The sequence below is a fragment of the Saccopteryx bilineata genome, chromosome 3 (assembly GCF_036850765.1).
Source record: "Saccopteryx bilineata isolate mSacBil1 chromosome 3, mSacBil1_pri_phased_curated, whole genome shotgun sequence".
NCBI classification, from domain to species: Eukaryota; Metazoa; Chordata; class Mammalia; order Chiroptera; family Emballonuridae; genus Saccopteryx; species Saccopteryx bilineata.
In genome coordinates this window covers 55,184,957-55,212,341 of record NC_089492.1, presented here as the reverse complement: position 1 = coordinate 55,212,341, position 27,385 = coordinate 55,184,957, and the positions used below count along the sequence as shown (strand labels likewise).

Here is a 27,385-nt window from a genome sequence, read left to right as displayed (position 1 = left end):
CTTTTGGTTATGTATCTCTTCCTTTTTCAGAGATGAGTGCTAGGTACCTGCAGTGTGACAGGTCTGCAAACTTACTTATAAATGGTTCTCCAAAGAAAAGGAGGAGATAGAAATCAATTATGGTAAAATGTGAACGATTTTGTTTGGTCTAAGCATAGGTTCCTGGAACACCTGTGTACTATTTCTTCAGGCTCTATTGTGTTAGAAATTTTTCAGAATAAAACTTTGAGGAAAATAATGCATACTGATCAGCATGTTTAGGTGAGTCAGTAACTGAGTTTCACATTTTCCTAACTGAGCTATAAAAAAAAAAAAAAGAACAGTATTTCTGTTCTCTTAATATAGAAGTATAGATTTCAGTACACCCACAGGAGGGCTGATATAATGAGCATTTCACCTGTAAATTACTTTTAAAATGTGCTTCACAGGTCATACCTTTGCTCCAGACCACTGTGGTAGTTGAAATTATAGAATTTATGTCAAATGTTGCAGTAATGTAAGCAGGATTTAAATCCAGGTAAGTTCTCACGGTTGACACCCTTTCAGCTGGCACCCACAGAAATGATAAAGAGGCGTGGGAGGATATGTCAAACAGAAGTCATTTAAGAGGCACATTCTAGCCGCTGACACGGGCTCTTTTTGCTCCATCCCCTATGAGGACTCTTGTTTCTCCGGAGTACAACATTTCTGCAGGTAAGATTGAGGTCCTCTGGCTGCTCCAGAGAAATTAGTAGGTGCCTGTTCCTAACAGTCAGTTTTTCTGGGCACATTTAGCACTGTTCCCAAATAGGGACATGAGGTAATTATATTTTATCACCAGTGTCTCTTTATTATTTTTTTCTAATTGTTCTTGCCCACTTTGCTGACTTTTAGTAGGTGAGGGGAAGAGGTGGTGCAAAGACAAGGGTTGAGAGCAGACAAATACGTGGATTTGGCCTTGCAACAGGGATCTATGTTTACCAACAGCTCAGGAGAAGAATGGGACCCAGACAAACTCCTTTGTCAACACCTTTCCCAAGTCTCCCCACACCCCCGCAATTTCACAGTTGAGGCAAACTCTAAAATGTAGGGAAAAAAAGCCTTCTAGGACTCTGCAATGGTTATCTTTCTGGATGTTTGGCTGCAAACTCGGTGTCATTATCAGAGTTTCTTGTGCCAATGATAGAAATCAATATTTGCATACCATTTTACTATTTACAAAATGCTTTTATCATATATGGTGTTTTTATATTTGTAACATTCCTGAAGGCCAAGATATTTTTACAACATTCTCCCAGTCATTTGTTAACCTGAAGTGCTCGGGACATGCTTGATCAATGAAACAAGGTCCTTGTGATTTAAAATCCAGTTTATTTAGGGCTCTTAATGTGTAGTGTCAAAGGAGCAGGCATTCTGGAATCCTAGTGTGGGCTCTCATTCCACTTCTACGTTAAGTACTGTGCATCCCTTGGCGAATTATATACCTACCTGCATTATCCCATCAAGTTATCCCAAAAACACTTATCCCATCAAGTTATTTTAAGGATTAAATTAAACAAGGCATGGAAAGCGCATAACACAGTTGAGTCCTTGATAAATGTTTGCCTGTCCTAATGCTTAATGATTGTTTTCTAACTGTCTGGTTGCCATGACAACTTAAGGACCCACAGGGATCAATCATCTTTCTGGCTAGCCCTTCCTACATCCAGGGCTTAGATGTCCCTTTCTCCTTTGTTCCAAACTTGAATGTTTTCAGCAGCCTGAGAGTGAGGTCTCTGAATTCAGGGCCCATTTAAACAATGAATGGTTGAAGACAAGTCAAAATTCTTGTTCTCAGAATGGCCACAAAGTGTAACAATATATTGCTTAAATTTAATAGTTTTTATGGAAAGCTACTTAAATTGTTTTCAAGATAAATCATCTGTTTTGGGAATAAACTTTCTCCTACAAAAAAAAAAAGCTATGAGAAAAGTCACAATCTTCTCTTGTGCTCCACCTAAAAATCCTGTGGCCCAGAATGCCTTCTCTATCACACTTGTATTTATTTTTAATAGATGATATGGCTTTTCATAATCACAATAGACCACATGTTGCCAGGAGTGTGCTTGAGCCAGAAAAGTTTATATAAGCTTAGAAAAGAAAGTGAATTTTCTCTAGCTTGATGTCTTCCCTGATTATAAACTTGAAATGTACATTAACTCTTAGTGAACATTAAGATAAATGGAAGTCCCTAAAATTCTCCAAGAAAAATAACATTAGGGTTATAGTTAATATTCTTAATAAACCCAAATATATCAATGAAATAGATCTGTAATGCTCTTTTTCTTTGCTTTGTCATGAAGTCAGTCTTCCCCAGGATTTTCCTTCCCTCCTGAAATCCAGATAAATATTTACAATGGTGTTCTGGCAATGACGCTCTTTTTCTGCCTTATCTCAGTGGGAATTTCTGGCAGGGCAAGGCTAACAGCAAGAGGAAGGCAGCCTAGGTCCTTTGATATACTCACTTGGGTCTTCAGACCACCTCAAAATTAACTCCTGACTTATATTAAATAAATAGAATGCAAAGATTATTCTTTTCTTTAACAAACTCAGAATTTGACCTTTTTTGTTGTTGTTGTTGTTGTTATATCTCTTAGCATTTGAGAGTTTGGAGAGTAAAGTCATCATATAGGTTAAAATTGCATCCTCACTATAATTAACTGTGTGACCATGGGCTAGTTTGGTTAACCTCTTAGTAACTCTGTTTTTAACTATAAAACAGGGCAACCCTTGCAAGTTAAATGCATGCAGAGCACTTGGAACTTGCCTGATTTGTAGCAAGATTCCATAGGTACTGCTGCATCATTGTTATTATTATATACAATTATTTATTACACTAGTGGATATTTCCTCAAGCAGCTGTAGTCTGTTTTAATGTTAGTTCTATAGATGCCCACATCTAATTTCTACATGAAATGATTGTATAAGAATGTTCAAGTATAACAGAATATGATTATCAAAAATCAAGGCTGTGTCACCAAAAACAAAACATGCTGTATTGTTTTTATTAGAGATGGATCTGGGAAGAGTAAACATTAGCTACAAGAAAAACCTATTCTAGAGGTAAAAGCTTGGACTACAATTCAAGAGACCTCTGTCCTTGATCCTAACGTTGCCTATTTTATTAGCTAGCTATATAACCTTAAATAAAACTACTCTATCTTTCTTTTGTTTCATGCTCTCACTATAAAACAGTAATAAGTATACCTTGCTTTACTCTCTCAGAGGAATAGTGTAAGGAATAGGTAAAAACATATAAAGGCTTTTGTTGTGTTCTGATGTTATGTTACATTATTGAACAACTGCCTGATGAAAATCAAGTTTCTTTTAGATTTAAGATCATCAGGTGAATTCATATTATAAAAAAATGGCTAGACTGCCTGATAAGGCGGTGGCGCAGTGGATAGAGCGTAGGACTGGGATGCGGAAGGACCCAGGTTCGAGACCCCAAGGTCACCAGCTTGAGCATGGGCTCATCTGGTTTAAGCAAAAAAGCTCACCAGCTTGGACCCAAGCTCGCTGGCTTGAGCAAGGGGTTACTTGGTCTGCTGAAGGCCCACGGTCAAGGCACATATGAGAAAGCAATCAATGAACAACTAAGGTGTCACAACGCGCAACGAAAAACTGATGATTGATGCTTCTCATCTCTTTCTGTTCCTATCTGTCTGTCCTTGACTATCCCTCTCTCTGACTCTCTTTCTGTCTCTGTTAAAAAAAAATGGCTAGACTGAGAATACAAAATCTTGGGTTTCTAGACACATAATGTTGGGTAAGTCAAGACTTAAAGACTTTACATCTTTAACTATAAAGCTGTTCTAGTTACCTGTGATCTCTCTATAGGTCAGATTAGATTATATTTAAGAAAGTGCCCTGTAAATTGGAAAGATTCTTGTTAACATAAAATATTTTTATACTCATTAATTATATGATTTTAAAATTCAATAATTTTAGTATTTGTTGCTAAAATGCATATTTTGTATAATTAATGTCTTAAGAGTAAATCCTCTTATACTAAATACTTCATGTATATGCAATTGTGATAATATAATGAATTTATAGTTTATCTTGTTTATTATTAGGACATTCCCTTCTTCATTGAATCAACATGAATGTGATTTTGGACACCTCCATATTTTTGGGAAAATTTTTGTATTATTTTTTAGAATCTTTAGTTTACAAAATAATTCCCAAGAGAAAAAAAAATGTTGCTGGAGAGATTGTACTAATAACAGGAGCTGGAAGTGGACTTGGGAGACTAATGGCCATAAAATTTGCCAGGCTTGGAGCCATTTTAGTTCTCTGGGACATTAATGAAGAAGGAAATATGGAAACATGTAGACTGGCCAAAGAAAACGGTGGTGAGAAAGTATTTGCCTATAAGTGTGACTGTAGCAACAGGCAAGAGGTCTACAGAGTTGCTGATCAGGTAAGCTGATTGGTATCCTTCTTAGCTTCTATACCCAAGAAAAATATTGCTGCTAGTATCTCCTTTTACAAAGAAAGGAGGAGAAAAGGTTGTCATAAGCTTCTCCCCAAGATATCTACATGCATCCTGCTTGAGCTTGCATGTCAGGAATCTGACTTTGTAGCCTCCACAAAGAAACACAGAATAAAACAATGCAAGTGGGAATTTAATGAGACTGCTAAGTTATTGCCCAACCTCTTTTCTTAGCAACTCATTTACCATCAGGCGTTAGCTGAAACTAGGACTGGTCCTACACCTGTTGCTCATTGGTTATGCAATTTTTACTAAGTTACCTGACTTCTCTAGGTCTTGGACAGGATGACAGTGACCATTCAGTTTTTCTTAAATATCTTAGAACGTCTTACATCAAAGATTCCATCCTCTCAGGCCCATGTTCCTCCCCAACAATTGGTCTAAAATGGAGCACTTGTTCACACTGATCCCATTGTCAAATCAATGGAATATTCTTCTCTAAAAGTTAGGCTTTCCTGGATGTCTTCCTCTGTCTTCCCTCTCCCCAAAGTAGAGCAGCCTAATCCCTCAACCCTAGCCCAGCTAAGCAATATTAACCCTTCTTTCAAAACTTGTTCAACTTGACTACATCAGGAGCAATATTTGCCTACTATTTCCCAATCATATTATCTGGAATGCTCAACAAAAAGCAGTGCATGGACCAGGAATTAGAAAAATCAAGTCAAGGCAGGCAAAGCTTCCTGTTTAAAAGCAATGAAAGCAGATTACTATATCAGTGCAAAAGATCCAGTTCAGACAAAAAGAAACTCTTCAATAGACTGTTTAAACATGCATCATGCTTTGCCCCTGGATCAGCTTGATTGATGTCACCTACAAAACCATAATTTGAGACAAAACTGTGAACGTAAGAAAAACAGCCCCTGTGTGGTTTCTGGAGCATGCTTGCCTCTGAGTAGGGTGGGTGGTATATTGTGGATTATACAAGCAGGCCCAGTGGGCAATGCAGAGGGGAAGTGTGAAGGAAAATGCTATAGCACAGCTGTGGACCCCAGGGAAAAATTAGCCACAAACAGGAATTAGATCTCGGGAAGTCTTTTGGACAGAAGTGCACATGCTCACACAAGTCTCTGGGCTGTGGACCAAACACATCCATGTTTATGATGTCTTTGTGCCAAACACTGGCCAGACTCTAGGGGGATGGGATGTGCTCCTGCCACCCAACTCACAGAAGAGTCAGAAAGAAGACATGTACAGAAGTAACTATCAGACTTTCAGACACATCATGCTCAGGGGAAACCTAACTGCCACTTGAAGAAAGACATTTGGAAGCACGCAGGGTAATAGAATCAGATACCACTCAAACAATAGCAATCAGCAGGGAAAGGTTAGTAGTATAACAAAAGAGGAGGTAGAAAAAAACGCAATATTAAGTCATCTCTACACAAACAAATCAAGATTCTTTAAGCAAAACTCACAAATGACAGTGATTTTTTAAAAACATAACTGATTGTAAGCTTACTTTAAAATTGCTGATGTTCTACATGCAAGATCAAATACTTAGTTTAAAAAAAAAAGACCTGAATAAAATAAGAAAAAAATGATGACCTGGAAAAATAAATATGAAAATATAACACCTCAAATGAATTAATATTTGCCCAACTTCTGTCCAGGTTAAAAAAGAAGTTGGTGATGTGACTCTCCTCATCAACAATGCTGGAGTTGTGTCAGGAAAGCTGTTTCTCAACACTCCGGATCACATGGTAGAAAAATCATTTCTTGTGAATGTCTTATCACATTTCTGGGTAAGTCTTCATTCTGTTTTTCATTTTCTTTTGTTGATAAGAACAAAAATTCCATGTATTTCTGTAAACAACTGTTCAACCATTTATCTGTAAATATACCCTTTGTGAATTTCCCATTCATAGACTACCTCTCATCCAGGTTTCAGCTGCCACACAATCAGCTTAGTATTTCCTGTTCTTGCCCTATTCCAAACACTAAAGTAAGACCCTTCCTTCTTTCCTCTCCAGTATAATCCCGATTTATTAGGATATTCAGAAATCTTCCTACCAAAATACAAACAGAATATGAGCCATTATACAAAAGAGATTTGATTTGTTTATGAATGAAAGAGGAGCATATAAGAAAGTAGTTTATATATATATATGTATGACTGGGTATCATAACAAAGAAAACAAGCTAAGCTCAAAGGGTTTAAAATACTTACCAAGGTCCTGCAACTGCTAAGTGATGGCCCAAACTTATAGAAGAAAGAAGCAAGAAAGGAGAGAAAGATTCTTTATAGAAGGAGAATTAGTAAATTTATAACTCATAACTTTCTTTAGGCCTAGAGTGTCTAAACCAGTGCTGTTCAGACCTACCTGTGATAATGGAAATGTTCTTTTGCTGTGATTCTACTATGGTAGCCACTAGTTACTCACAGGTATTGATCACTTGAAATATGATTGATGGGACTGAAAACTAAACTCTTCACTTTATATCATTTAAATGCATATTTAAATAGCCACATATATCTATAGGCTACCATCTTGGACAACACGACTCTGGAAATTGGGCAGGAGGCTAAAGGAGACTGTGTTTCCACAAAAAGGGCTTACACTTGAGGCTGTGAGGAAGTGAACAGATACCATCAGGATTGGGACATACAGGAGGAACATGTGGCTGGAACTGGGCCTTAGGAGTCACTGGGAAGGGAGGGAGAGGCAGGGCCTCAATCCTCTGGATAAGGTCTTAGAATCGGTTTGCTTCAGGAGTCTCAGGCTACTCTTTCTTTCCACACAATGCTTCTATACCCACTCCCTAAGGTCCTCAGAACTATCTCCTTGATCTTTTTTTTTTTTTTTTGTCACTGGAAAGCCTACTGAGGCCCAACAAACCTCTTTCAACCAATACTTAGTGAGCACTTAACACAGTGCTTGATATACAACAGGCATTCCATAAATATGTGTGAAATCACTGATTTCTTTCCCTTTCCCACCCCACCTATAATTTATTTGGGAAGGGGAAATATCATCTTGGCAAATGGAGCTAGGGGACATCCATATCTAGTCATATTACAAATGTAGAAGCCATCTTTGATTCCTCCATTGCCCTAATGCCAACATCCTTGGCTCTCCCTACAAAAAATACTCAAGTACACGCATTTCTCTCCTTCTCTGCTGCTAGCCCTGGTCTAAGGCATTGTTATCTCTCGCTGGCAGCTCAACAGGGCCTTCTGTCCTCAACACTTATGCTTTCTAACCTATTTTGATATAGGAAAAAAGTGATCTCTAACCAAGTCATTTTACTCCCCTGCTCAAAAATGTTCAGAACATTCCAAATGCACTTGGAATAAAACAGAGTTATCTATCATATCCTGTAGGCCCACCATGATGTGGCGATGTCCTCCTATAGCTGTCAGCCACCTCTCGCTTTCTCTACTTTCCTCTCACTCTCTATACTCCAAGTTCTCACCTATATGAGGGTCTTTGCCAAGCTATTCTCTCTGACAAGAATGTCCTTTCTCCTGACTCTCACGTGGTGGCTCCTTCTCATCCTGTAGGCCTCATGTTGTCTCTGAACATGTACCTTTATATTGTGTACAAGACTAGAGTCTACTTGGCTTAGTCCATTTACATAAAATATATTTATAAATACATACATTTATTTAGCTTATTAAATTTAATATGCACTAATATATGTGATCTTAAATATAAAAATATAGAGAGAACTATATAACAAAATCATGGTTAGCTTTCAATCATATCTTTAAAATATGATTAACTTTATTATCATATTAGAAGTCATAGTGGTATATGACCTATTAAACTTACCTTTTCAATTTAAGCTTTATAAAAACAAGTCAAAAGTGTGCTAGCTCAGTAGTCCTCAAACCCCGGGCCATGGACCGGTATCAGTCCGTGGGCCATTTGGTACCAGTCCGCAGAGAAAGAATAAATAACTTACATTATTTCCATTTTATTTATATTTAAGTCTGAGCGATGTTTTATTTTTAAAAAATGACCAGATTTCCTTTGTTACATCCGTCTCGGTCACGTGATACATTTATCCGTCCCACCTTAAAGGCTGGTCCATAAAAATATTTTCTAACATTAAACCAGTCTGTGGCCCAAAAACAGTTGGGGACCACTGTGCTAGCTGACTGCATACTTTGCTCTATAAATTTTTTTTTTAACTTTTATGGATAACCAAAGATTTCTCATAAATTTACCCAATTGCTATTATCCTAAAGTTTTCAAGTCATTTAAGTTGATACTACAGAGCAGCAGTCATTGGAAATACTAAAACGTTGCCAAAGAGATTACATAGAAAAATTGTAAAAGGCAGCACAAGAAGAATAAATAAACCCAAACAATTGACAGAACAGTCTGAAGTTCAAAAACATCAATCCTTTTTTTTACAATAAAATTATCACTTGCTGTAATTAAATTTAACTGAACACATATTTGCTTTCATCATAACTTGAAATATTTTGTGGAAACAATTAGCAGTATGGGAAAAAATTAGGCAATTCATTAATTATGCTTTTAAATGAGAAAACCTAGGTCTTACATCCAATTCAATAAAATAAAATAAAGGAAATCTGATGCTTGTTTGCATTACATCCCACATGTGATAAAATCAGGGAAAACAGATATAGTTGTTTATCTAACAAGTCTCATTAGTTCACAGATTTGTCTTGATTATGAATAATGTGTAAACTTGGGTTGATATATAATTCTCTATTAAGGTCCCTGGTTAAAAAAGCATTTTATGAGTTTTATTAATTGCTCACTGAATACTTATAAATTTCTTTTTCTTCCCATTAATGGTGGATATCTATGCAGTGAAAATAAATAATGGTTTCTATAATAAATTCATCTTCTAGAATGTCCTAAAATGCCCTCACTGACACATAGGGCTACAAATACAAACAGACCCTTGAAATACTTAGTCACTTTTTCTTTGTGAAGTAAACTTTTCTCAGCTGGACACAAAAAACCGATAGCAACTTCAGCCTTAGCTGAAAAGCAAATAAACCTATAGATACATTTGGAGGGGGGGGGAATCTTGTAGAGAAAAACAAACAAAACTGGCCCCCTGCAAGTGATTGGACCATGAGTAGATAAGTGCTTACCCTGATCCTTTAAAATATCACCAGTGTTCAGCCATATATTACGACAGACTGCTATAAACCACTACTTTCTATCCCTTTCATCTAGGGAGTGTCATTGCCTGAACTCATGTAATTCCATGCCAAAAGTAACCCTGATAGCCTGACCAGGTGGTGGCGCAGTGGATAGAGTGTCAAACTGGGATGCAGAGGACCCAGGTTTGAGACCCCGAGGTCGCCAGCTCGAGCGTGGGCTCATTTGGTTTGAGCAAAGCTCAACCAGCTTGGACCCAAGGTCGCTAGCTTGAGCAAGGGGTCACTCGGTCTGCTGTAGCCCCATGGTCAAAGCACATATGAGAAAGCAATCAATGAACAACTAAGGTGCCACAACGAAAAACAGATGATTGATGCTTCTCATCTCTCTCCGTTCCTGTCTGTCTGTCCCTATCTATCCCTCTCTCTGATTCTCGCTCTGTCTCTGTAAAAAAAAAAAAAAAAAGTAACCCTGACACACATTTTCAATGCTATTACTCAGTGTTGAAGTTTAAGAATGTTCAGACACCCATATGGTGCCGCAGCTGAACCTCCAGTACCTAAATCCTGTGAAGACTACTAGATATTCACTCTGGAGGTAACTTCTGGAGCCCAGGATGAATTTTTTATACACTTGTGCTGAAAGACAACAACCAGCTCTTACCGCTTCCAATTAGCCTGCACTAATGACTGATGCAATAATATTTTTGAATTTTCAATTTTTGGAAAACAAAGGGGTCATCACCATGAGAGACAGACATATAAAATGCTACTGCACTTGAACATGAAATGTCAAAAGAGGCCAACTGTCTGTATCTAAACAGAAACTCACCAATTTAATAGTTCTGGAATAAGATTAACAAGACCTACAGACCTTGAAAGCAAAGGTGTTATTCTTTGAGCCAGTAGCTGCTACCTGCTCTACTGAGTCCTTGAAGGTAAGCACATCCCAGCGGACTACAAAACTCTTAAACGCAAAATTTTGACACTATTAAAATCATATATCTCATAGAAATACATGATCAGCATTGTCTGTCAAGGTTTTACTTAATTCATTTATGAGAGAAATAGCAGAATAATACAGTTGATAAACTGATGATATGAGGAATTTGGATTTGTCTAGTCAATGAAAAGAATGCTAAAATGAGGTCACTAAACTCTTACCTCTGAGATTATCTTTTCTATTAGACAAAAAAATTACAGCTATTAGTTTTCTATATGTTAACCTCTAATTTGACAGGATAATTAGTCCAAGTTACATTGCCAAGAGAATTAGATAAACTTCAGGCAAGATTATTAGAAAATGTTCTAGTATATTGCAAGTCACACAGTCATCCTTTTCCCTTACTTCCAAGTTTCTGTATTATTATTTCTGAACAGAGGTTAGATTTTTTAAATCCCAATATCAGAGAAAAAGAGAATCAAGAAGTTCCCTGAGAGAACCTAAGAGCACAGGGGTAACAGAACTGGAAGCTTTTCATGGCAAAGGGTCTAGGACACTGAATTAATATCTTAGTTGAGGATGAATCAGTGAATTTTAGCAAAATATACAAAAATATATCTAAGTCATGGTAAACAATTGCAAAGGACTTTATTTGCCAGAGTGTGCTTTCCTTGAAATTCACCTTTCTTTGAGCAGTTTTTCCCATTCTGTCAATCCATTGGTATGAGGATGAATCTTGGTTATTCTAAGCCACGAAGGTGACTGTGACTGAATTTTAATACAAATTGCTGAAAACTACATGGCAGAGCTCAGCATATCATAAAAACTAAGTTTTAAGGGTTGTTTTTTTTTTAACAAACTATAAATTGAAAATGTTGATTTAATTTGAAGGGTATAATTAACTTAAAAACAAAAACAAGTAAAATAGTATTTCTTATAGAAAACATACAGTAAATTTTAAGATCCTTAAGAATAGTGACTAACTACATGGTATCACTGACTATTTTGTACTGCCATGGGATTTAATACAACGTAAGTGTTAAATAAATATTTATTAAATGAATCTGTAAATTCATCAAATACTTATTGAGCAAATAAAATAATAAATGAGTAAAATAGTGAAACAATGTATTTATATCTTCCAGACTTGTAAGGCCTTCCTTCCTGCCATGATAAAAGCCAACCATGGTCACTTGGTCTGTATTTCAAGTGCAGCAGGAGTAATCGGTATTAATGGACTAACAGGTGAGTACTTCACTTAACCATATATCTTTGTTACCCAGTCCATGGCACCCAGGAATCAGGACTCTTTCAAGGTATAGAAACTATTCTTGTACCAAGGGGAAATCTCTGGTACTTATAACACCAGCATTACTTTCCACTCTCCTATTTAAAATCGCAGTGGTAAATGGAGATATTTTCTTCTTTGAAAAAAAACAAAAACAAAGAGAAGAATGTGTCTCTTGGCTTATTAGTCTTCTTGGGATAAGAGAAACAGAAATAATTTGCATCTTGTATTGGAGTATATAGTGTAGAGACACAGCAGTAGAGTGGCCACAAAAATTGCTTTAACAATAATGCTTTGTCCTCAAGTATAAACCATAAAAGAGAGAATTTCAATTATTAAAATAATTATAAAATTTCACTTGTCAAATTTTATTACCAAGAGCTCTTCACTTTGTTTTAGATTATTCTTCAAGCAAATTTGCAGCTCTTGGCCTTGCAGAGTCTCTCTTCTTTGAATTAAAACTAATAAAGAAAAGTAGCCTTAAAACCACCATTATTTGCCCATTTTTCATCAAAACTGGAATGTTTGATGGTGCTACAACCAAGTAAGTGAACACTTACAGTAATTTTTGCTTTTATAATAATCTTCTAACATATGTTAATTATCATTTTTTCTATTTTGAAGTTTTGAAATATGAACAGTAAAACAAAAGAAATACTTTTAATACCTAATTTAGTAAAAGAAAAAAATCAAGCCTTACCAGGCAGTGGCACAGTGAATAAAGTGTCAGACTGGGATGTGGAGGACTCAGGTTCAAAACCCCAAGGTCACCAGCTTGAGTGAGAGCTCATCCAGCTTGAGCAGGGGTTTACCAACTTAAGCGCAGGGTCACTGGCTTGAGCATGGGATCATAGACATGACCCCATGGTTTCTGGCTTGAGCCCAAAGGTCGCTGGCTTCAGCCCAAGGTCACTGGCTTGAGCAAGGAGTCACTCACTCTGCTGTAGCCCCCAGTCAAGGCACATTTGAGAAAGCAATTAATGAATAACTAAGGCGCTGCAACAAAGAATGCTTTGTCCCCAAGTATAAACCATTAAAAAAGAAAGAGTTTCAATTATTAAAATAATTCTAAAATTTCACTTGTCAAATTTTATTACCAAGAGCTCTTCACTTTGTTTTAGATTATTCTTCAAGCAAATTTGTAGCTCTTGGCCTTGCAGAGCTTCTCTTCTCTCTCCCTTCCTGTCTGTCTGTCCCTATCTCTGACTCTCTATGTCAAAAAATAAAAAAAAGAAGAAAGAAAAGAAAAAATTTGGTATGTATTAAGTTAATGAATCCATTCAATTTAAAGATAGTGATATGGTCATAAAGTTTATGGTATGGTGAAAGCTTAAACCTAAATTGCTAATCAGAATAATACAATATAACAAAAAAATTGATAGTGAGAATTTATTAAAATATTTAGCATTATAGTGCTAAGGAAATAAGTTCTTTTCTAACAAGTATATTAAAATAAAAACAATCCAAAAGGTAAATTATTTTATAAAATTAATTAATATATGTGGGAAGGTATTGGGGAGTATATTTTAATATAAAGATTATATTTGATAGAACACTCCAAACAAAGATGCAAATGAAATATGAGGGCTTTTCCACAAAGAAGCCAATCAGTAAAATACGTATATTAAAATGTATAAGCATAATTGAGGGAGAGTCTAGCCATTACAGTTGCTAAAAAGGAGACAGACATTATCCAAATGACATGAATCAGGTATAATTATAGAAAAAGAGATAGCAAACAAAAAAGCCTGGCTAGAAAGCAGTAAGGCTATTTATAGTCTAGTAAACCATAAAATTAAATAGACAATGCCAAAACAAGTGGTGAAGACTTGACAGAATATAAACAGGGGAAATCTCTCACAAAGCCATGTCTATTTAGCTGGTCAAGGTTAGCAGAGACATTTAAAATCTTTGGAGGTTGTTCGAAGGGTATGCAACAAATGAAGAAGTATTTATTCAAAAACTCCACTCAGAGGCCATAACATTGGGGCTGCAGACTACACCTATCCACCTAAAATTTTGCCTTGGAGAATAATTCTTTAAATGGGCTTGGCAACCAAGTGGAAGTTTCTAATTCTCCCAGCTCCCTAGGGTAAAAATAACTATTCTGAGTAGTTTGAAAGCAAGGGAACATCAAAAGGTCCCATTTTCTGTGGGAGGCCTATAATGAGTATATAGAATCAAAAAGATAATATTTGTTTCTTTTTCCTCAATTCCCACTAGGCAGGAAAGATCAGGAGAGAGACTGTTGGTGAAGAGAGTAAATCTTCTTTGTAGAACAGCTCTTGGTCGTTAGAGGGCCACACTAGTAATCTTAGCATCCAAGTGGCAAGTTCCATTTCTCTCATCTTATTTTTTTTATTGACTTTAGAGAGAGAAAGAGAGGGAGAGAGGGAGGGTGTAACATCAATTTGTTGTTCCAGTTATTTATGTATTTATTGCCTTGACCTGGGATAGAACCCACAACTTTGGTGTATCAGGACAATGCTCTAACCAACTGAAATACTGAACCAGGGCTCTTCCATCTTCCTAAGTAGCTGGAAGAAGAAAGAACAAATGAACTTAAAGATAGGTGGATAGAAAGTATGCAATGGGATGAAAAAATAAAAAAAAAATGAAGAAACATGAATAGATCCTCAGAAAAATCTGAAACACTATTAATCATATCACATCACCAGAACAGTAAGTAAAAGAAATGAGTCTGACCAGGCGGTGGTACAGTGGATAGAGCATCAGATTGGGATGTGGACGGCCCAGGTTTGAGACCCTAAGGTCGCCAGCTTGAGCGTGGGCTCATCTGGTTTGAGCAAGGTTCACCAGCTTGATCCCAAGGTTGCTGGCTCGAGCAAGGGGTCACTTGGTCTGCTGTAGCCCCTCGGTCAAAGCACATATAAGAAATCAATCAATGAACAACTAAGGAACCACAAAAAAGAATTGATGTTTCTCATCTCTCTCCCTTCCTGTCTGTCTGTCCCTATCTGTCCCTCTCTCTGACTCTCTCTGTCCCTGCCACAAAAAAAAAAGAAAGAATGAAAGGACCAGAGAAAAATATTCAAAGAAATAATGGCTGTAAATTTCCCAAATGTAATTTAAAAATAAATAATTTTATAAATAAATCCCAAGTAGGATAAATACAAGAAGTTATTCAGTCAGATATATCATATACTCAAAATGTTGTAAAAGAAAACAAGAAAACTTTGAAAGGAGCAAGAAGAAAAAATGAAAATGACACATCATGCACAAGGGAACCCAAATACAATAAACAATTCAAGCCAGAAGGCAGTAGATGATATAGTCTAAGTGCTAAAATAAAATAATTGTTAGTCAAGAATCTTATATCCAGCAAAACTATGTTTCAAAACATGAAGGCAAAACTGAAGTAAAAAGTTAAGGCAAAACAAAAACTAAAGAATTTGTTGCTAACACTTCACCTGACAAAAAATAGTAAAGGAAGTTTTTTAGGCTAAAGGTGACACCAAAGAATCTTTTGAATTGACATGAGCAAAAGAAATAATGCTAGTAAAAGTAATAAAGTAATCTTTTTTATAATAAAATTTTATTAATGTTAATGGGGTGACATCATTAAGTCAGGGTACATATATTCAAAGAAAACATGTCCAGGTTATCTGGTCATTCAATTATGTTGCATACCCATCACCCAAAGTCAGATTGTCCTCTGTCACCTTCTATCTAGTTTTCTTTGTGCCCCTCCCCCTCCCCTTTCCCCTCTCCCTCCTTCCCTCCCCCCCCCCCCGCCCCGTAACTACCACACTCTTGTCCATGTCTCTTAGTATTGTTTTATGTCCCACCAATGTATGGAATCATGTAGTTCTTGGGTTTTTCTGATTTACTTATTTCTAGAGTAGGTAATTTTTAAAAGACAATACAAATACATCTTAACTGACTTTAAAATAAAATGTGTAAACAATGTGAACATAATAGTATTGTCGGGCCTATATCATATAAAGTTGTAATATTTGTTACAGTAAGATTACAAAGAAGGTAAGAGGGGACAAAGCTGTAGAGGAGGAGTAAAGAAATGACATGAGATGGTAACTCAAATCCACAGAAAGAAATGAAAAAATTTAAAAATGGAGAAGACTGATATAACAAACTCTCTCTATATATACTTTCTTTCCTCCCAGCTTCTTTAACACAAAAATTTACAATTATAACAATGTATTACTCAGTTTATAACATATTGGCATAATATGTATAACAGTAGCATAAAATGGGAGAGATAATATAGCTAGTGGTAAAGTAAGTATAGTAAAGTTTCTGAATCTCTCTGGAATTAAAATAGTATAAATCTGAAGTAGATTCTGATAGGTTAATATGCACACTATGGGCCCTATAAAAACTTCTAAGAAAATAACTAAAATTATATAATTAAAAAATCATTAAAGGATGCCCTATGATCAAAAGGGCATGGAACACCAGACCATTATTCACTAAGAATACCTAATATACATCTATGGAACACTCCACCTAACAATAGCAGAATTGACCTTCTCATGTAAACACATACCATTCTCCAGAATAGACAAAATGCCAGGCCTTGAAATAACTGTCAATAAACTCAAAGGAATTAAATTATACAAAGTATGTTTTCTGACCAAAATGGGATAAAATTAGAAATCAATTCCAAAAGAAATTTCTATTTATAAATATGTGGACAAGAAAGACACCAAAACTTATGGGATATAGCCAAATCTGTGCTTAAAGGAAAATTTATAGCTATAAATGACTACATTTAAAAAATAAGAAATACCTTAGGCCCTGGCCGGTTGGCTCAGTGGTAGAGTGTCGGCCTGGCGTGCAGAAGTCCCGGGTTCGATTCCCGGCCAGGGCACACAGGAGAAGCGCCCATCTGTTTCTCCACCCCTCCCCCTTTCCTTCCTCTCTGTCTCTCTCTTCCCCTCCCACAGTCGAGGCTCCATTGGAGCAAAGATGGCCCAGGCGCTGGGGTGGCTCCTTGGCCTCTGCTCCAGGTGCTAGAGTGGCTCTGGTTGCGGCAGAGCGACACCCCAGAGGGGCAGAGCATCGCCCCCTGGTGGGCAGAGCGTCGCCCCCTGGTGGGCGTGCCGGGTGGATCCCAGTCAGGCGCATGTGGGAGTCTGTCTGTCTCTCCCCGTTTCTAGCTTCAGAAAGATACAAAAAAAAAAAAAAAGAAAGAAAAGGAAATACCTTATATGAATAATCTTTCATCTTAATAAACTATAAAAAAGAGCACATTAAATCCAAAGCAAACAGAAATAATAATGGTTGTGCCTTTCCCTGATGATTAGTGGTGTTGAGCATCTTTATATATACCTGTTAGCCATTTGTATGTCTTCTTTGGAAAAATGTCTATTCAGTTCCTCTGTCCATTTTTAAATAATATTCTTTGTTGACTTTTTGCTATTGAGTTGTATTACTTCTTTATCTTTTTGGATATTAAACCATTATCAGATATATGATTTGCAAAAAATTTTCTCCTATTCCATAGGTTACTTTTTCATTTTGTTGGTGGTTTTCCTTTATTGTGCAGAGCTTTTTAAGTTGATGTAGTCCCACTTGTTGATTTTTGCTCTTGTTGCCTTTTGATGTCAAATCCAAAAAAAAAAAAAAAAAAATCATTGCCAAGAAGCCTGCCTTGTATTTGTTGTTCTGGGAGTTTTATGGTTTCAGATCTTACAGGCAATTTTTTTTTTATTTTGAGTTAATTTTTGTGTATGGTATAGGATAGGGGCTCAGTTTCATTCTCTTACATGATAGTGTCCATTTTCCCAGCACCATTTATTGAAAAGATTGTCTTTTACCTATTGTATATTTTTGGCAATTTTGTTGTAAATTAATTTACCATATATTCATGGGTTTATTTGTGGGTCTTTAATTTTGTTCCACTCTTTTCTGTGTCTATTTTTATGCCAGCACTATACTGTTTTTGTTTTGTTTTGTTTGTGACATAGACAGAGAGCAGAGAGAGGGACAGATAGGAACAGACAGACAGGAAGGGAGAAAGATGAGAAACATCAATTCTTAGTTGTTCATTGATTGCTTTCTCATATGTGCCTTGACCATGGGGCTACAGCAGATCAAGTGATCCCTTGCTTAAGCCAGTCACCTTGGGCTCAACCTGGTGAGCCTTGCTCAAACCAGATGAGCCCTCATTCAAGCTGGCGACTTCAGGGTCTCAAACCTGGGTCCTCCACATCCCAGTCCAATGCTCTATCCACTGCACCACTGCCCGGTCAGGCAACACTATACTGTTTTGATTACTATAGCTTTGTAATATAGTTTGAAATCAGGAAATGTGGTGCTTCCAGCTTTCCTCTTTTTTCTCAATATAGCTTTGGCTATTCAGGGTCTTTAGGATTGTTTTTTCTAGTTCTGTGAAAAGTGCCAATGCAATTTTGATAGGGATTTCACTGAATTGCTAACTGGCTTTGGATAATATGGACTTATAACAACATTAATTCTTCCAATTCATAAGCACAGAACATCTTCCCATTTATTTGTGTCTTCAATTTCTTTTACTACTGTTTTAAAGTTTTCAGTGTACTTTCTTGGATAAATTGATTCCTGGATATTTTTTATTCTTTTTGATGTAATTGTAAATAGGATGTTTTTCTTAATGTGTGATAGCTTGTTGTTAGAATACAATTAGAATATAACCAAATTTAGTGCCTAGACTTTGTATTCTGCAACTTTACTGAACTTATTAGTTCTGTTTTTTTATGGAGTGTTAAGGTTTTCTCTATATAATATGTCATCTGAAAATAGAGACAGTTTTATTTACTTTCTTTCCAATTTGGATGCCTTTTATTTCTTTTTCTTGTCTGATTGCTATGGCTAGAAGTTCTATCACTATGTTGAGTAAATAGTGTAAGAGTGGGCATCCTTGTCTGTTCCTGCTCTTAGAAGAAAAGCTTTCAGTTTTTTACCATTGAGTATGATGTTAGCTGTGGGCTTGTTACATATGTCTTTTATTATATCGAAGTAAATTCCCTCTTTAATTTTCTTTACTTCTTTGTTTCTAATATTATTATTAACATAACAATATTTATAAGACTTGATAATACATGATTAAGTTCTACAAAATAAGAAAGCTCGCCCTGGCCAGTTGGCTCAGCAGTAGAGCATTGGCCCGGTGTATGGAAGTCCTGGGTTTGATTCCCAGCCAGGGCACACAGGAGAAGCACCCATCTGCTTTTCCACTCTTCCCCCTCTCTTCCCCCTCTACTTCTTCTCTCTCTCTTTCCCTCCCACAGCCAGGGTTCCATTGGGACAAAGTTGGCCCAGGCACTGAGGACAGCTCCAAGGCCTCAGCCACAGGTGCTAGAATGACTCCAGCCTTAACAGAGCAATACCCCAGAGGGGCAGAGTATTGCCCCCTGGTGGGCATGCCGGGTGGATCCCAATCGGGTGCATGTGGGAGTTTGTCTGACTGCCTCCCTGCTTCTAACTTTGGAAAAATACAAAAATAATAATAATAATAATAAATTTTTATAAAATGAAAGCTCTTCTAAGGGAGATAAGGTGCATATAATTTAGGATTGGGTGGGATGGTCAGTGATAGGCTCCTAGAGGAAGTTACATGAAACTGAGAGACAAAGGCTAAGTAGGAATTAACCAGGTGAAGAGCAAATGGGATGAGCAAATGGGATGAGCAAAGGATCAAAAAGAGCCTGAGATACTGAAAAACCTGAAAGAAAACCACTGCATCTGAGTAGAATTGTTACCAAATCACCTCCCAAAATTCAGGTTTATGTACTTCATGCACAAAGCATGAAGACAGAGACAGGTTTATTCCAATTGGCCAAAGTTCGAGGATGGAAGAGTAAGATACCTCAAATTCATCTCTCTCAGAAAGCAAAAGTATGTACCTTTTAGGTGGCTAGGGAGTAAGGGAGGGGGGGTTTCAGGGATCTGAGAGAAAAGTGTGTGTTTCTTCAGTCACAGATAACACTTTTTCACATCAGACTCACGGTGTCAGCAGCTGTTAAAGCTGCCCTGAAGACATTCTTTATTCCTGCAAAACAAACTCATGAATTCTACTGGGGACCTTGCACATATCCTCCTGCTTGATAAGAGATACCACATTAGCAACAAAAAAAGTTGAGCAGAAAGATAGGTTAACACATGAACAAAGGCCTAATTAGAAATTAAATTATTTAAATCTAGCTGCCAAAAATACTAGGGGCATTAAAATCACCAGGGGCTTGGCTACAAGTGAGCAAACTAGAGAGTCAAGTCAGATGAAGTTGGAAACTAGATGTGCGTTTTTCTTTCCAGAGGAACCATTTAATCTAAACATAAAAGGGCCTTTCAAAATTAGAGGCAACAAGCATTTACTTTGAGATCAGTGTACCCAAAAACACAAGTGGTGGCTGACCAGAACCTCATTGTTCTGAGGGATTAATGATTAAAGGACTGGACATGCAAGGGAGAGAGATGTAAATGAGTCAGGATGCTGGATTAGGCCAGTTTGAACCAAAAGAAAAGAAAGGAGGAAAGATCATATTAAAGAAATGAAGTTTCTGCATAGTTACATTTGATAAGAAACATTATCTGATATCATATAACATTAGCCTCTGCTATGTAAGGATTGTCAAGACTGCAGGATGAATGTGACCAGCCAAGAACAAGCAGCATGGTAGCAAGGAAGGCAGTGATGTGAAATGATGTCTTTTGTAAATCTGGAGTCTCTTTGTACATACATATTAAAAGCAAAATCTCGGCCCTGGCCGATTGGCTCAGCGGTGGAGCGTCGGCCTGGCGTGCGGGGGACCTGGGTTTGATTCCTGGCCAGGGCACATAGGAGAAGCGCCCATTTGCTTCTCCACCCCCCCCTCCTTCCTCTCTGTCTCTCTCTTCCCCTCCTGCAGCCAAGGCTCCATTGGAGCAAAGATGGCCTGGGCGCTGGGGATGGATCCTTGGCCTCTGCCCCAGGCGCTAGAGTGGCTCTGGTGGCGGCAGAGCGACGCCCCGGAGGGGCAGAGCATCGCCCCCTGGTGGGCAGAGCATTGCCCCTGGTGGGCGTGCCGGGTGGATCCCGGTCGGGCGCATGTGGGAGTCTGTCTGACTGTCTCTCCCTGTTTCCAGCTTCAGAAAAATATAAAAAAAAAAAAAAAAAAAAAAAAAAAGCAAAATCTCAGGAAAAGAAAATTTAGTGATCCTAAAGTGGAAGGGGATATAAGAAATGATGTATAGATTATATTTTTTCCAGCTTTATTGAGATTTAATTGACATATAACATTATGTAAGTTTCAAGTGTACAAATGTGTTGATTTGATACATTTATATACTGCAGGTTGATCACCACCATAGCTTTGGCTGATACCTAATTACAATTTCTTTTTTGTGGTGAGACAACTGAAGATCTACTTTCTTGGCAACATTCAAGTATATAAATAGAGTATTATTAGTGATAATTACCACATGATACATTAGATCCCCAGAACTTGATGATAACTGAAAATTTATACCCTTTAGTCAACATTTTCTCATTTCTCCCACACCCCAACTTCTGTTTCTCTGACTTTGGTTTGTTTAGTTCCACATATAAATGATATCACAAAGCATTTGTCTTTCTGTCTTATTATTTCACTTTGCATAGTGCCATCAAGGTTCATCCAATCACAAACAGTCATATTTCCTTTTTTCTCATGGCTGAAATATATTCCATTATATTAAATATATTATATATCTTTAATTATATTATATATTCCATTATATTATATATAGTCCATTATATTATATACATATTATAAATATATTCCATTATATTGTATTTTTTTATATTTATTAGTTGATAGACAGTTGGCTCTTTCCATATCTTGACTAGTGTAAATAGTACTGCAATGAACATGGACAGCAGATATCTCTAAAGAATCCTATTTCTATTCGTTTGGATATATACCCAGAAACTGGATTGCTGGATCATATGGTAGTTCTACTTTTAATTTTTTAAGGAACCTCCATATAGTTTCCATAGCAGGTGAATCGATTTACAATCTCACCAGCAGTGTACAAGGATTCCATTTTCTCCACATCCTTGCCAGTACTTGTTATCTCATCTTTTTTATAACAGCTATTCTAACAGATGTAAGTTGATATCCCCTTGTGGTTTTGATTTGTATTTTCCTAATGATTAGTGATGAGCACCTTTTCATGGACATGTTGTCCATTTGTATATTTTCTTTGGAAAACAGTCTTTTAATAAGTGGTGAAGCCCTTTAGGGTATAGTTCTAGGGAAATTTAAGGAGTACAAATATAAAGACTAATTACCAACATTCAATGATGGGGAATCCATCAGATTTCAAGAATCAGCTGAGATAAACAGAATGTCTTGAAGAGGTGTGGTTCAAGTAATAAAGGAACATAATATAAAAGTATAAAATGTAATACCTTTGAGAGCTTTATTCATATCCTCATCCCATTTCAACTCTAATTGATTTCACCAACATCTAATTCCACTTAATGTTTATAAAAATGGTCTGCCTAAAATATAGACATATTATATGTGCTCAAGATTTTTTTTGATAAAATAGTTTTTTTGTAATTTTACTTCTTAACACTTTAAGTAGTGAGCTTTTTAATGCTTCCCGTCCCCCCGGGAGTTTGTTTGTTTGTTTTCCAAAAAATGAAATTAGTTCCAGCTACAGTTTTATTAACTTAAAATCATGTTTGTTTGATAACCAATTTATGGAAACAAGAACATACATTTTCCTTTTTTTAAATGTTGCCTTCCACATTTTTAAAATAAACAGATTATAGTTTGGATGGTCAGGAGGCATGAAGACATATATGAACAGTCGTACTACTCGAAGGGTTAATAGGCAATTACTTGTTTGGGGTGAAGAAGAGGGACTAAAATACAAAAAAAAATGACAATAATCTAAAAACAATTCCTTTTGTAAGTGCAGGCCATCACATGGCAGAAAAATCAATAAAGGCAGTGATTTCACTCTAGGAAATCAAATTTATTAGCACTGGTCCAAATATCGGTAATGAGAGAAAGCTATTGTTATAACTCCATTTCTGAAATGTAATAACTAGTGCTCATGATAAGGACAACAAAATAACACTCTGATTTTATAACTCTTTATTTTTATTCCAGGTACTCATTCCTGTTGCCTATCCTAGAGCTGGAGTATGTGGCCCAAAAAGTTATAAATGCTATTTTAGAGGAACAACTTTATTTAATTATACCCAGATTTGTGTACATCGCATTGCTCCTTAAACAGTAAGTTTATAATGACCTATCTACCATTTGGTTTTTGTTTGTTTGTTTGTTTGTTTGGGGGGAGTTATTTGCTGTTTGTTTGTTTGTGAGAGAGGCAGAGAGAGAGAGAGAGAGAGACAGGAACATGGAGCTGCTCCTATATGTGCCTTGACCAGGCATGGAACTAGCAATCTCTTCACACTGGGATGATGCTCCAACCAACTGAGTTATCTGGCCAGGACCTAATTTTTATTGATTTTTTTAGAGAAAGAGAGGGAGGAAGTAAGAGAGAGGGGCAGGGGAAGGGAAGCATTTGTTGTTCCACTCAGTCGTGCATTTTTTTGTTTGCTTCCCGTGTGTTCCCTGACCAGGGATCAAACCTGCAACCTTGTCCTTTCGGGATGATGCCCTTTACTGACTGAGCTAACCAGCCAGCACCCATTTTGATTATTTATGAATAGTGTCATCATTGCTACCTCTTTTGCCAGAAAGCAATTTTATATTCCTGCCATCTTTGAATAATGGTAAAAGGAAAAATTTCCAGCACAAGGACTATTTATTGAACTATTGCTAGCTATGTTTTGGTTTTTCCAGACACTGAGAAAATTTAGCAACTATTAAGCCTTTTAGAGTACAAATTATTTACTTCAAGAGAAACAAATAGCACCCAAATCATTATTACTGTTGTTGTTATTGTTAATTCCTTTGGTTCAACTAATGTAGAATTCTATTTTGAAAACAAAGAGCAACAACAACAAAAACCTGAGTATATTGCCAGAAAAAAAATTAAGGATGTCTGGCAAGCTCATTGTTTCCTTTAGCAAAAGAGCACCTACAACTTTATGTAAGGCAATGTTGTGAGTTCCAGAGTATCGGTGGATGAATTTGGTCCAGGTCTACTGTCTTCTCTAGAGAGAAGAGAGAACAACATCTAACATTCATCAGGTGCCTACATATACCAGACTATGTGACAGCTTTTCATGCATTTTATCACACTTAGGGAATCTGAGGCTTAAGGAAAATAATTTGTGCAGAGTAAAGCACTTAAGTGCTGGAACAAAGTTGCAAACCAAAATTTTAAATCAGTTACAAATCTTAAACTCTGCCCATCAGGATATACTCCTCTCCTGCTGCCCTGACTAAGCAGCTATGTCAAAGTCCCTGGTATCCCATCCCATCACACCTGTCCCTGCCTTTTGTAGGCAACCATCATACCTATGGTTGCTTGTATAACATCTGTCCTCCTCCCTAGGTTGCATGCTCCTTGAGAACAGGACACATTTTCTGAAGTGTTGCCAGTTCCATACCCCAGGCTTAATGCAGTGCCTAACACAGAATATGCACGCAATAAATATTTGCTAAATTGCGTTGAGCAGAACTGAGTTGGTCTAAGAAGAACTAAGCTGAAGGTACAGCTCCTTTGTCTTCGAAGAAACTAAAGCAATCAATAGTTCTCAAACTCAGGTGTATGTGAAAATCACCTGGGGAACATTAAAAACTGATGCCTGGGCCCTATTTGGAGAAATTCTGCTTTATTCCATCTGGTTTCCTCTCATGTTTTTGTTAGTCAAGTAAATAAGGAGATACATATTTACCAAAAAGAACTTAGTGAGCATAATATAAGGATAAATTGTGGCCTAAGCATTGGGATTTCCTCAAGCTCCCACAATGTAGGACGGCACTCAGTACAGGTGACACAGCATTTGCTCATCCCTTTTGTTCAGTGACTCGTGCACAGCATGAATCAGGATGCCACACTCTGTGCAATTCTAAAGTAATCATTGGGAAGAAGTCTCTTTGACTCAAAATGGATTGAGATTTTTTTTCTTCTGCCTTTCCCTAGAGTACTCCCTCTAAAGATGATGATTGCCCTCGCTGAGTATGTTGGTGTGGATAGTTGCATGACCTCTTTCAAAGGGAGAGAGAAAGCAAATGAAGTTCAGACTGAAACTGAGAAGGAACACCAAAGATGAAGCCTCAGATGTGGTAATAAAATGAAGTTTTATGAGGATAGACCATGTGGAACTCCTCCTAATGCTTAAATCACTCCAGCGTGCCAAGGATTACTAAGGCATTTAAAAGTGCCAACCTTACACCCAGGACATGATTTACACATTGACAATATTTCCAGCCATTCAAATGATTTAATGCAGTTTTTTTCTATCACTTTTTAATGTGGTAAATAAGGACATCACAGCCATTTCAATGAATTTAGTAAATATAATGTATTTATAAAAACACAATGCAAATTGACCCTAATTTAATTTTTAAAGACAATAAATATACTTTTAGAAAAGGGGTGATTGTAAATAATGATCTTGTAAATCAATGTTTTAGGTTGATAATATTTCAACATCAGATTTAAAGAAACACGTTAGTTTTGTAATTAAGAAAAATAATGTTTTCCTCACAAAGTGATGGTTTATTTGTGTTGCTCATTATTTCCACTGGGGTTGGACGATCATATCAAGTTCCTTAGCAGGATTGAATCTGCTTAGTCAGTAATCTAAATCCTTAGTTAATCATGTATGTTTGCATCTTAATTAATCCCAAAAATTTATAACTTCTTTACTCCTTAAGACAAAATAGTACACATTAGACTTCTATATACTATAGGTATGAGAAGGAAACTTATTTTCAAAAGTTAATAAAATGTTCCTAATACTGATGTACTTAAATCCATGATATAAACTCCTTCTTTTAAAAAGGTATATACTCATTTGGCCTGATCAGTGGTGGCACAATGGATAGAGCCTCAACCTAAGATGCTAAGGTCTCAAGTTCAAAATCCTGAGGTTGCCAACTTGAGCATGAGCTCATCCAGCTTGAGCACAGGGTCTCTGGCTTGAGCATGGGATCATAGACATGACCCCATGGTCACTGGCTTGAGCCCAAAGGTCACTGGATTAAGCAAGGGGTCACTGGCTTGGCTGTAGCCCCTCCCTCCACCACTCTAGTCTAAGCTTATATAAGAAGCAATCAATGAACAACTAAAGTGACACAACTACTAGTTGACGCTTCCCATCTCTCTCCCTTTCTGTCTGTCTGTCTCTCTAAAACATAAAATGAAAAGGTGTATACTCATTTGAATATGCACTGCACATTGCCAGCCATTTGGCAAGCATTCCTAACAATGATTCATTGGGTTTGGAATATACTTAAGTGTCTGGGTTTGGAATAGTCTTTAGTTATAATCACTAAACATCACTCTCACTTTGCCTCTATCAGGTTTAAGGGCTAGTGAGTAATTGTAAAACCAAAAAATGAAATTTCAAGTAAATTGAAGTATATATTTTATTAACCAAAGAGTATATACTTATCTATCCTGCTATTTGAGACAGGATATTTTTAAGTTTTGCAAAGAAATCATAGTTTCACTTGAGACAAACAAACTGGAGGAAACTTTCTGGGTAGAGGAAGAAAACATTCCCAAATGAAATATTTTTTTTAGAAAATGACTTCTTTTAATATGTTTGTTAGTACAAACTTTATTAAATGTTGACACCTTTTTGCCTTCTTAAACCAAATATTCAAAGAACTATTTAAATTTTTCTTAATGCCTCAGAGACATTAGCATATTTTGCTCTAACTGGGTTAAAAACCAGCAGTAGCTTTTGAGGGGTCATTTACCTCTAAGTAAACTGGTCCACACCCCTTCACCAGGATATCAGACCTGTCAGCATTGTACTCGGCCAAGAACATATCCTGTTACCAGCAGGGTGAGCCTGTCTCATTTGTCCTTATAATTTTTTTTTTACTGACTGATTTTAGAGAGAAGGGAAAGGGGGAGAGAGGGAGAGACAGACAGACAGACATCAATTTGTTGTTCCACATATTTATACCTTCATTGGCTGATTCTTGTATGTTCCCTGACTATGGATCGAACCTGCAACCTTGTTGTGTCAGAACCACGCTCTAATCAACTCAGCTGAGGGCAAACCTGTTTTTTCCATTGTCTAACCTAAGGACAGTTTTTTATTCATTCTCTATTTATCCTGAGTGCCTTCTATATATGGCACTAAAAATATAGTAGTGAATAAGATGATAACTAAATAAGGTCCAAAATTTTGGGGACAGTTATGAGCAACATAAGGGCTTTGATTTGTCATTGCCTATTACCTGGTTAATATTGTTGGGAGTCTGGTTTCTCACCTATTAGGTTTACAATATTTAGAGACCGCATAGCTCCTCTGTCATCTTTCATTTATATACACATTGTGGATAAAGGGCTAACAAAACTTTTTGCTTTTCTAAGAAAGAATTTTCTCATAAGTTAACTTCCTAGCTCTGTTCCCTTGGTAACCTGGTGAGAGTCAAATGTCAAATATGTTTCTAGGCAACA

The 27,385-nt window shown here is 36.8% G+C and overlaps 1 protein-coding gene across 1 annotated transcript; it reads left to right on the top strand.

Annotated features, from left to right (window-relative positions):
• The first annotated feature begins 608 nt into the window (after positions 1-608).
• Positions 609-25,711, top strand: LOC136329642 (short-chain dehydrogenase/reductase family 16C member 6-like). Its single transcript, XM_066266154.1, has 7 exons — positions 609-693; positions 4,098-4,444; positions 6,127-6,258; positions 11,691-11,790; positions 12,233-12,377; positions 22,939-23,064; positions 24,887-25,711. Exons 2-7 carry the CDS (start codon positions 4,124-4,126, stop codon positions 25,014-25,016), a joined length of 954 nt encoding a protein of 317 aa, XP_066122251.1. The 5' UTR covers positions 609-693; positions 4,098-4,123; the 3' UTR covers positions 25,017-25,711.
• Positions 25,712-27,385: the final 1,674 nt, after the last annotated feature.

Coding starts and splice junctions, on each gene's coding strand:
- LOC136329642 (XM_066266154.1), top strand. CDS start 4,124: ATGAATGTGATTTTGGACACCTCCATATTTTTGGGAAAATTTTTGTAT. Junction 6,259..11,690: donor ATGTCTTATCACATTTCTGG/GTAAGTCTTCAT, acceptor TATATCTTCCAG/ACTTGTAAGGCCTTCCTTCC. Junction 23,065..24,886: donor ATCGCATTGCTCCTTAAACA/GTAAGTTTATAA, acceptor GCCTTTCCCTAG/AGTACTCCCTCTAAAGATGA.